General features: G+C 31.4%; 3 protein-coding genes across 3 annotated transcripts; 2 read left to right on the forward strand and 1 right to left on the reverse strand.

Annotated features, from left to right (window-relative positions):
* The first annotated feature begins 4,166 nt into the window (after positions 1–4,166).
* On the forward strand, positions 4,167–5,273 carry LOC126674751 (uncharacterized). Its single transcript, XM_050369250.2, has 2 exons — positions 4,167–4,576; positions 4,855–5,273. Exons 1-2 carry the CDS (start codon positions 4,336–4,338, stop codon positions 5,046–5,048), a joined length of 435 nt encoding a protein of 144 aa, XP_050225207.1. The 5' UTR covers positions 4,167–4,335; the 3' UTR covers positions 5,049–5,273.
* Positions 5,274–6,501: 1,228 nt separating this feature from the next.
* LOC126674750 (GTP-binding protein YPTM2) lies at positions 6,502–9,288 on the forward strand. Its single transcript, XM_050369249.2, has 8 exons — positions 6,502–6,657; positions 6,941–7,013; positions 7,524–7,571; positions 7,659–7,706; positions 8,088–8,159; positions 8,247–8,402; positions 8,494–8,597; positions 8,978–9,288. Exons 1-8 carry the CDS (start codon positions 6,644–6,646, stop codon positions 9,072–9,074), a joined length of 612 nt encoding a protein of 203 aa, XP_050225206.1. The 5' UTR covers positions 6,502–6,643; the 3' UTR covers positions 9,075–9,288.
* Positions 9,289–9,661: 373 nt separating this feature from the next.
* On the reverse strand, positions 9,662–11,407 carry LOC126674461 (probable transcription factor At5g61620). The gene is made up of 5 exons (XM_050368907.2): positions 11,045–11,407; positions 10,657–10,868; positions 10,484–10,573; positions 10,158–10,286; positions 9,662–10,075 (listed from the first exon to the last, which is right to left on the reverse strand). Exons 1-5 carry the CDS (start codon positions 11,316–11,318, stop codon positions 9,764–9,766), a joined length of 1,017 nt encoding a protein of 338 aa, XP_050224864.1. The 5' UTR covers positions 11,319–11,407; the 3' UTR covers positions 9,662–9,763.
* Between the last annotated feature and the right edge of the window lie 491 nt (positions 11,408–11,898).

Below are 11,898 nucleotides of genomic sequence, written 5' to 3' on the forward strand. Positions count from 1 at the left end.
TTTCAAAGCCATATATAGAGAAGCCCTAAAAGAAGCATAATTATAGGTAATTCAATAAGACTAAACTAAATGAAAAATGATAGTCGGTGTTATATATTATATACTCCCTATGGATGGTGAACCACAAGTAATACTAGTGGCAGAGCTAGCTTTAACATCAGTAGAAGATGTGGCACGATAAAAGAAAAAGAAAAAGCATACATCATCAACAATCTGTAAAAGTAACGAATGTGTAAAAAGGAAATATACACTTATAAAATGACGATGTAATAGGATACAGTTCATCACTAAGCTCAGCCCAAACATAAGTATATAAGCGCATACCTCAATCCAAATAGCAAAAGGTTGCTCAAACACTGGTGCATCACCTCTGAAGCAGCAAGCAATCTCTAGACTCACACATATCTTCACAAATAAGATTACCCTAACAAATCATATCTGTACGGTTGTCCATGTCCTCTAGCTAAACCCTATACAAACTTAAAAGATAGAATAAAGAAAGAAGGAGATGAATGGTAAGCAGAGCCGACATAGACACTGGTCCTTTGGATCTCGCAGGGGGGCGTCTGCATGGGCTCGCCACCCTTGGATTCACCATTGAGTGTATGAATAAGAAGATAATCGAATGTGAAAGAGTTGCTAATCATTTTTCCGACAAGATGAAGGCAACAAGCTGCTACACTGGCATAACCATGGGAACATCATGGCTCAGAAAAGTATTAGAATTTATATTTACATTAGTACACGAGAAAATAATAGACATTAATTCAGTTAGTGAGTTTAATAAATTAATTTTCAGCTCATACTTGCATGATACTTGCTGCTGAGTTGAATTGGTCGAACTAGTGTATAACGATATAGAGAATACAGGGATCAATAATTACAGTTCTCGCAAACTATAACCATCAAAATTCATAAATTAAGTAGACAAACTTAAAAGGAAGAAACATATGTCTCAAGTTTAATAAACACAATTATCACGATTCATAATTTGAAAAAACAAATCACTCTTTTCAATAGGAAGGCAACATTATGCCTAGTTTTTTTGTTTAAGTAGGTCATTAAAAGCTTCGTCACTCATAGCCGGAAAGTCCGAGTCATGGCATGCTTGAAACACTGACTCGTCCATTTTCTATTTCTTAAGAGAGAAAACAAAGAAATAATATATAAAAAAGAAATAAATCAAGATAATAGTATAGCTTACTGAGGTAAAAAAATGCATGTTCTACTGTGTCACATGTAAAGTTTACGTAAATTCATGAGTGCAAGTTCTACTGTGTTAACTAATGTTGAGAAACAAACAATAGTGACACCAATGGGCGGCGAGCCCGTGCGGTCGCCCCCGCACCGGTGATCAGCATGTTTAGGAAATTAGCAAGCGGACATGGAAAAAATTTAATTATAGATGACTTTAGCCTTTTGAGTTATGATTTTGGATTTCATGGTCTTCGGTCTACGACTTTATTTTTATAAGGCCAAATTCTCAAAAAAAAAAATCAAATTTTTACGATTTTTGTTAGTTATGGCCAAACTTTTCAAAATTTGCAAATATAACTCATTTTGTCAAATTATGTTTCTTTTATAGGCAAATTCAAATCAATTCGATTTTTTTTCTAGCATGATAACCATGTATATAAGAATAAAAAAAATTTAATCACAATAAACTATCAAACCTTTGTGTTTTGTGTCATAATAAAAGGTTTAATCATAACAAAAAAAACAAATTGATTCAAAAATGGCTATAAAAGAAACATAATATATAAAAACGGGTTATATTTGCAAATTTTAAAAAATTTGATCATAACTGACAAAAATTATAAACATTTGGTATATTTAAAGGGTTTGCCTTTTTTATAATGAGTTATAAAAAAAATGAATTTTTCTTTATTATTTTCAATGAGTATAAAATTTTTATTTTTGTTTTGTAGGTTTTGAAATTTTTTATCCCATTGTGCAATTTTCAAAGTTATAGATGACTTAGGTTTTCAAACTTTTTTCTACGGAACCGCCCTTAATAATTGGAGGGCTGTTTTACATGTGGTTTCAAGAAATTTAATAGATACTGATATTATAAATTGTGTGTATTAACAAAGTCTTAAATGTAATATCTCATGAGATTATTGTTTGTAGCAGTTGTGATAAGTTATGCTTTTTTTCCTTCAAGCTATAAAAAGTTGCTTTATATTTTTTTAGAGTATTTGCAAAACAAATCCTAACGTTTCATCTTTTTAGCGATTTAAGCCTAACGTTTAAAATGTTAGGAAACAAATCCTGCATTTTGTAGCCCAAATTGTTTTCGGCCACTTTTTGCATATGTGGCAGCCATATTATTGGCATATTAAATCACAACGTTTAAAAAATTTATAAATAAAATCCCAACTTTTTATATTTTGGCACTTTGTAGCCTAAAAAAGATGACAAAATTGCTGAAATTTTGAGACGAGACTAAAAATTGTAAAAATTGAAAAGGTAAGGATTTATTTCGTAACGTTTTAAATGTTAGGCGTAAATCGCTAAAAAAATGAAACATTAGAATTTGTTTTGCCAATAACCTTATTTTTTAATATGGATATGATACTGATGGAAACTATGTTTCAGTAGGGATATAAGTACTGATAAAAACTATCATTTCAATAGGAGGAAATGTTATAAAGATTATATTGTTCTTTTTTACGGAAATTGATTTTGTCAATAAGATGGTGCCGACTCTTGCTGGAAATGGATCAAAGGCTCAGACTATGAAGGGGGAAAAGCCGGAACCACCCATGCAAGATAGGATAAACATACTTAACATGGTTGATGTTTAAAAATATACTGTTTGAACATTCAATTGTGAATTATATGGATATATTTTACTGTCTAACCCATTCAATTATCATAATGAAAGTATTCCTTATTTTCATAGATTTGAAGGAGGTATATGTTGCTGATAGTGGAAGTAGCTCCATTTGTGTGCTTGAATCCGATTTTCCTTGACAACTTGTTTAAGGTGTGCACTCTCAAACCATCAAACCATTCCAATGAAGTATTATTCAAAATTCAAACACAATTTTGCACTATATACAGCCAATAATGAAGATTTTTATTATTCAATGCCTAGAAAAAATTACTCTTCAATTGAAACTTCTGTTTAATTTTGCAGTTTGGGGACCATGATGGAATAGTGTCTAAAGTACTACTATATATATGTCGGACATCTAGATCGCAAAGTATTTTCATCGTAATTGCACTTACCTGACATTTAACTACAAAGTTTCCTGCATGCATTGACATTTTGACGGGGTTCATTTGTTACCAATTATTTGGATATTTATTTGTTCTCATAAATTATCATATGGGACTCTTAGAAAAAATCTTATGGTTTGACCACTACACTATCCCCCGGTTACTACTTGCGTAAAGGCTTTGGAAAATGATAAAAAAAAAGGCTATAGTTGGCAAAAATGTACTTAAAACCTTGGCTATATTTTCATTCCAATATTTCAGCGTGTTTCGTGAATCACGACGTTAAATTTTCTTGGACAATGATACTAAAAAATTTGTTTTGTACTTTAGTAATTTTGTTATTATAAAAAATGAAGAATTTTAGGCTTGGTCAATTAGAAAATGTAATTTTAAACAAAGGCTCAAGGATGATGATTAATTTTTAAAATTCATAAATTTTTATCTTACCGAATGATAGAATTTGTTTAAATCAATAAATTCTGTATTCATCTAAAATTTATCAATTCAAATATCATATTATGTAATGATGATGAATTATATCATATGAACAGAACTTACAATTTTTTATGTGAATTTCATGAATGACGATATGGAGAATACTTATTTATTTATTTATTTATTTTTTTGATAATTGGGGTAGGGGGGAGCGCTTGTGGGAAGAATTGAACCCACGACCTTGATAGTTTGCTGTCCAGCGCTTATACCATTTGAGCTATAGCTCGTTGGTACTTATTTATTTATTTACAATATGGAGAATGATTGTTTATTTACAATAAAACAATTTTTTTAGAGAATGATCGAAGAGAAGTGTGAATTTCATGGAGAATAATTATTTACGATATAAGAACTAAGAAGTGTTTTATTTACGATATTTGAGAATGATGTACTAATACTTGTTGCTAAGGATAAAATTTTAGGAAGGAAGTTAATAACAACTAGGCCAAAAGCAAAACAAAAAAATGGTCAAGGTTGTTAACAAATCATACAAACCAATACTCCCATATCTAAGCCGTTTTCTTTGATCTATACCCAACAAACATTCAAAACCTAAACAAAAAAATACAAAGCTCTCTTCTACAAACAATAACATTTTTCTCCATTTAAAAAAAAATGCATCGATCAGCAAGCTGGACTAGAGCCGATGACTACTACATGCACTCGTCACCGAAGGCTGCGGCGGGGCTAAGAATGTCATCGTCGAATGAATCGAATGAACTGCCGGAGTATGATCCGATTGTCGAAATGGCGAAGAAGGAGAAATCACATCTCAAGTTTGCTGAAAATGCTGTTCATTTTATTCCTGTTGTTCTCCTTCTTTGTGGTTTTATTTTATGGTTCTTCTCAAATCCAGGTAAATTTATTCCACTTTTGATCATTTTGACGATTTCTTATGATTATGATTCGTTAAAATTTGGTCCATGGAATATATTACAGAATAGAATATTCATTCCGTATAGAATAATTATTTCTTGTTTTGATTTATGCAATAACAACTCTATGGAATTGCTATTTCAAAATTTTACGGGATAAGTAATGCTCTCAAAAATTAAAAATAGTTGCATTCATGCTATTCTATTCCATAATCGGATATAATTTTTATTAGTTAATTAATTATGGTGTGATTTGTAGATGTAAATGTGGGAAATAAACCCGAATCCATAGCTTCAAGAATCGAAGGATTGACAATCGAAGGAGACATTGATACAGACAGTGACGGCACACAAACAGGATTTTTACCGATTGATTCAGTCGAAATTGAAGCTTCTAAACACCTAAAAAATCGTCATGATACTGCAAGAAAATTTGCCACCAAATTTAATTGATGCTGTCAACTACTATTTGGGCGAAGAATTTGCTGATACATCCTCCAATTTCTGCAAGCATTAGGGACTGGACTGCTCATTTTAGAAATCCGTTGGCTTAATTTTCAATTTCACTTGGATTGCATTTGTCCAGCGAATGTTGATTTTGTTTATTGTTTTACGCTACTCTTGTGGAGTAGAAATTTTTGATTTTCAATCATCTTATGCAGTGTTTTTTGGAATTTTATCTTATCCTGTTTTTGATACATTGTTCAATATTGATGTTTATCTTTATCATGCAATGATCCCTCCACGATACGTAAACATATATAGATATAGGTAACATATAATTTTATGGAGACAATTAAGTGGCCTATTACTAATTAGACTTAAAACATTTATATAAACTTTTTAATCTGGGTACATGTAGACGAATTTATTATTTAATTTAAATAGTAAAGTTGAAATATCAATTTTTATTATTTTTAAATTAAAAATAATTTAAAGATTTAATATTTGTAAACTAATCATAAAGATATAATCTTAATTATCAAACGATAGAGTTTAGAAATTTATTAAGAATATATGGTTTATATATAGGATTTTCTCAAAATTATTTACAAAAATACTGGTATCAAAGTTAATTTTCCGAGGTATTTGAAAAAATTATTTATGAAAATATTAAATTAAAAACACATAAAATAAACCAAGAGTAAATCAAAATTAAACCAGTTTACTTTCGGTTTATTATTTGTTTTATTTTCGGCATTAGTATGACAAAAAGACTATCAAATAAAACACTTAAAATACACCTGATAAATACTTAAAATAAACCCATAAATTAGTCGTTACAATCAATAAAATCAAATATAAACAAAAAACACTAAAAAAACACGAAAAGAACGCTAATAAAATATTTAAAATATATAAAAAAAACACTTATGAAATACTCATACTAGATTTAACAACATCAACAGTTTATTGGTCAATAATAAACATATCACGTCTTAACCACATATTGACTGGAAATTTTTCGTTCAAATTCCGACGACCAATTTTCGAACTCCATCAGTGTACTTTTAATTTTTTCCTTGGTGTATCTCTTAAATGGAAATATTAATTTTCTATTGGAACATAAGTGTAAGTACTAAATTTATCGCAATAGATGTATTGCATCCAAAATTAAAGTTTAGCAAAAACATAATATTTCCTGCTTTAATATTCGTTAAATAACCAGCATGATTAGTGAATAATAAGAAAACGGGCCAGCTGTGCGAATCATGGCAATTCTTCGGGTAAAATAAATAGGATACGAACGGTCCAGATTTAGAAATAAATAAAATAACATAAGCTCTCCGTAGCTATCGGTTTGATAATACCGTGCGTACATTATTAACGTTTCCTTTCCTTTTTTTCCCCTTTAAAATAATACTAATATTTTTTTTACTTTAAAATAATTTTTCTCAGTTTGTTTAAGTATTTCCACTTTACCACAAAAATCTTTTAATTATTATTATCGTCTCTCTCTTATTTTCTCTCCTTTGCTTCTTCTACCTGTAATTTTTCCAGTTCAATAACTGCCTCGACCGGTCCGATCCCGGTCAATTTTCACCGCCATGAATCCTGAATAGTAAGAAGATCTCAATTTCTCGAGATCTGTTCTGCTTTTTCTGTTTTTAAATTATATTTTGATTGTATTTTTAGCCTTTTTTAATTGTTTATGCTCTTGATGGATCTGTTATATAATGGTGTTTAATTTATTCTTTGTAGTGTTTTATATGTTATTGTAAATAAACCTAGAATTTAGCCTCTAAGGATAATCAATTATTTGGTTTAGATCGTGAACGATTTATTTAATTTCTATTATAGAATATGGAATGAATTTAATATTGATAAATAATTTTGATTTGCAGTGACTATCTGTTCAAGCTGTTGCTAATTGGGGATTCTGGAGTTGGCAAATCATGTCTTCTTCTGAGGTTTGCGGTAAGCTAAATTAATTGCTATCCCTTTTTATTTTTGAATATTAATCTTTGTGTACGTTCAGTTATGGTTTATTAGTGAATGAATAAAAAAAGATTAAGAAGGGTTATGTTTAATGATCACTTGATAACTATAATTTTTTTGTTTTGAAATTAATTATATTTGAAAGGGTACTCTTATCTTTAGATGTTAGTAGAATTATGAAAGCTTTGATAGCTGATCGTTTATGGGTATATTTGTTACTGTTTTTTTTAAACTATGATATTGTACAAAATAGATATTTTTTGTTAATATGTTTAAGATAGTAGAAGCCTAGAACTACTTTGTACTAGGTATCTATAAATTCTGGCTGATATGTAGAAATTATGTACTTTCTGGTCGAAATACTCAATTCATAGGTAACTAGTTTCTTAAACTTGCTGCACTATATATGTGTGTGTTTCCCTTTTTGTTTTGGGGCTGAATTCTTTACCAATTTGAACATCTTGCTAATTGTGTGTCTTTTTGAAACAGGATGATTCATACCTTGACAGTTACATTAGCACAATCGGAGTTGACTTTGTAAGCATATCAAGTTGTGGATTCATGCACATATTGCTTAAATTGTTGACTCATGACTAATATTTGTTCTTGACATTAATTCCATAGAAAATTCGTACGGTGGAGCAAGATGGAAAGACCATCAAGCTTCAAATTGTGAGTTTCTTATTTTCCTTCTAACTTCGTTGTGCATTTTTTCCATGGTGCTCTTCTGCTTTTATTGTTCCTTGCTTCGTCTTTGTGCTCTTTTTTAAAACAAATCAACTGGCTTTTTATCTGCAAATGTTTTTAACATGTTTGGTTAGGACCTATTATTCTTACTTGTATGGTAACTACCTTAAGCTGAAGATTTGTTTGCTTTGGGTGCATTATTAGCGTTGTTTGAATGGTGTTTATCTGAGGCCGAGGTTATGAAGTCTTTCAAATTACATTTGTTGATTGATTTATGTGTTATTTGCAAATGGAATTGGGTACATGGTGCCAATATCTAATTTCTTTTGGTTGGGTCTCTTACGCTATTGCTTTATCCTTTTTCAGTGGGATACAGCAGGACAAGAACGATTCAGAACCATCACTAGCAGCTACTACCGCGGTGCTCATGGCATTATAGTGAGTTTCTTAAACATTTCAATTTGCGGCATTGTCCTCTTGGCTTCTAACTTTGTATCATTCTTATTGTTCTGTCACGTGCTGCAGATAGTTTATGACGTGACAGATCAAGAGAGTTTCAACAATGTTAAGCAATGGCTGAATGAAATTGATCGCTATGCAAGTGAAAATGTAAACAAGCTTCTGGTTGGTAACAAGAGTGATCTCACTGCAAACAAAGTTGTTTCTTATGAAACAGCAAAGGTAAACAAGTCTATAATTTGTTTTATTATATCTGCGTTAATTCAACCATCAAATACTACATTATGATCGAGTCATGTGTTTTTTTTAAAAGGCATTTGCGGATGAAATTGGCATCCCATTCATGGAGACAAGTGCGAAAAGTGCTACCAATGTAGAGCAGGCTTTTATGGCTATGGCTGCTGATATCAAGAACAGGTATATTTTCTGTTTAATTTTAGCTGGTGCCTTACTGTCATTAGTTATAATGCAAGATATTTCAGAAGAAAACAGGCGTTGTAAACTACAGTAGTCATATGATTTGCTACATAAACTGAATTGTTAATTAAACGATATCCAATTAGATTCAACTGCAAATTAAATCATGAACTATAGTTTATTTTGCAATTTTAACATGAATTTCTAGCCTTTACAATTCAAACTGTGTGAATATTTGGTGTTGATTTAGAATGTCTGAATTAAAACTCAAATGGCATGGTAAGACGGGTGCCGGAGTTCACATGACGGATTGATCGGATATAGTAGTACTTATGATTTGTAGTTTCCGTTTCAGTATTTGATGTGTGATATCCATGCAGGATGGCAAGTCAACCAGCCGCAAACAACGCAAGGCCACCAACTGTGCAGATACGTGGGCAGCCTGTTAACCAGAAGTCAGGTTGCTGCTCTTCTTAGTTGTCTCTTTATTGACCCCACGTGGCAACAAAAGGAATGACGTCTGAATTGTCCTGAATTAGACTATTCCCCACATTAAACCATATAATCATTTGCTTTGTTAGTTTGTTCTGTATGCAATTCAAAAGGAGTTTGATGTTTTAAGTTTATCTTGTTTATTGTCCTGTACAAAAATTATGTCTCGTTTAATCCTAGTAAATGTTATTGTCATCAATTTTTCACTCACTTTATTATTTTCTACAAATATGTTCATTTGTTTGTCTTTTTTCTTCATATTATCATTGTGGGAGTGCTTGCGGACTTAATTGAATTCACGAATTGAGCAGAATGTTTCTCTAGTTTGCTTTAGCTTAAAATGTTCAGTTTGAAAGACGGTATAAGTAAATTAACTTTATTCAATTATGATGAGGATTTTTAAGTTGTTAATTGTTTAGATAAAGATTCTAATTATCGGTTTAATATATTTTTAAGAATAAACATCATTATCTGGGAAAACTACTCTATACCTTATTATGTTAATAATTGCATTTAGAACAGAGTTTGGCACCACTGTTAAGACGAGTTCTATAAAAATATTAAAAATTCAATTAATGGAAATCAAAATTTGATTAATGCGAAACAATTAAATTATACTCAAAAATGCTACATCTCAAAACACTCACATTGCTAACAACCAATATAGTCTCAAATCACACTAATAAGCCTTGGAGCCTGGTATGGTCTCGAGGGGATTGACAAGACAATGAAATTTTCAGTTCCAAAGGATCTTCATTTCTAGTAGTTGATGTTGAAGATGAACCGCCTTGCGAATAGTTTACCGGAAATGATCTCGGTGTAGGAATACCAGAAGGGTGGGCAGTAATTGGAGCGCAAGTCGAGAAATTTCCAGATGTAAAAGGGTAGACTACAGTTGGATAATTATAGTTTACCATATGCAAATATGATGCAGTTGGTATTGATTTAGCAGCCCAATAGCTTTGTTTGCTGCCAGAAAATCCAACCTGTAAACAGAACATAAAGTTTTAACTCGTCGGGTTTGAGAAAACCCGATATAGAACTATGTTGAACTGAATTGAGTGTTACCATATATGGCATTCCGGCATAGCTTGGAACGGGAACACCAGGTGTATATGAATGATTAGCTTTTGGAGTTGGATTATCCAAGCAGAGACGAGGGAACCTGCTAACAACCTGATCTGGGGTAGTAGTAGCCTGTAACAGAGATACGAATTAGAATCAGCAACAATTTCTACAAACTACAGGCAGATCGTAGTTTGTGTGCACTCATCCGCAGCTATGTAGCACGGAAATGAAAACTCCGACACGGAAACAGCAAAATGATAATTTTTACAAGAATAGGTTACAAATATAGAATTTTGGAAGCGGAAAGGTACGATTTGAGACGTTACATTTGATGGGATTTCAGCAGGCTTCTTCAACAGCAAAGCTGATTTGTTAGCAGGTAAAATGGGAACTTCTTTTGGATGTGATGCAGGAACCTGAACGATCAATCAATTATCAGCTCATAACCAAAGAAAATGAAATGAACAAAATTAAAATAAGATGTACAAGAAAAGCTTACAGATTCAATTAAATTCATATCAAAGAGACTTGTCCTACGTTTCTTCTTATCAGTTGCAGCGTGCCTCAGAAAAAACTTCTGTGCATGACTCGCAACCTGAGTCGGGGTCCTGCTCGTCACAAAATTCTTCGAAATCCCTCTCCAGTCACCTTTTCCAAGCTTATGCAAACCCTCCAGAAATATTCTATGCTCTTCTTCACTCCACGGCGTTCCTATATACAAAAAAACACATAGTTTCAGCAAAAATAGCCACCATCTATTGCACCCAAACGAAAACGCTGAAATGGGCATATCGTAAAACCAAATATACATAAAATTCAGAGTTTTCAGAAGCATTTTTGCGGACATGATAAATGAAAAAACATACACAAAAAAAAACATGTAAAACCTTTTTTGCGTTCATGGGCAGCCTTATATTTCTTGGAACCGATATAAGAATCCGATACATAGCCATCGTCCACATCATCATCATGATGATCATTATCATCACGTAAACAGCCTAAATTACCCAAGCTAACACTTTTTTTAATCGGCGTTTGTTCATTTATTTTTACACCAAACAACTTCAAACAGCCGCCCGTTTTGCCGCCGCTACAAGTCCTAGAATTATGGCCGTTCAGCCCACAATGAGAACATTTTCTCGCCGCCATCTCCCTCACCATCTCAATACAAATTACAGATAATATATTTCAATTTCGTATACAAGTTTATCTATAAGAAAACAAGAAAAAAAAATTATACAATATACTTTTGTTTAGGTTGTTCTATGGGTATTTATAGTACCTTGGTTTCTTCCAGTATTCAACACGCATCTTTTCAGTTTTTTGCCAATTGTATTTAGGAAAATCTGGTCTCTTTTTATGAAATTGCATATATGTCCTTATGGTTTTGTTTTACTACACAAGTCAACTTAAATGAACCGATTAACCGGTCTATGAGCATTATTTATAACCCGGTTCATAAATAAAATATAATTTTAAAATTTAAAATAGTTAATATTTAACCGGTTAATTATTTAGATTTGTTAGAATTTTCAATTTTGCGGTTTTCAACCATATAAGCATAAAAAGATGAAAATAATTAAAAAAATTAAATTTTATAGAATTAAATCTTATATGGTCTAGTACGGAACTTTTTCTATTCTATTTTTTAACAAATAAAAATGGAGAATAGAAAAAGTATTTTTTTATCATTTTACATATATATAATTTATGAAAAATATAAATTATCAATAAATTGATT

This window comes from Mercurialis annua, linkage group LG3 (genome assembly GCF_937616625.2).
Source record: "Mercurialis annua linkage group LG3, ddMerAnnu1.2, whole genome shotgun sequence".
Taxonomy (NCBI): Eukaryota; Viridiplantae; Streptophyta; class Magnoliopsida; order Malpighiales; family Euphorbiaceae; genus Mercurialis; species Mercurialis annua.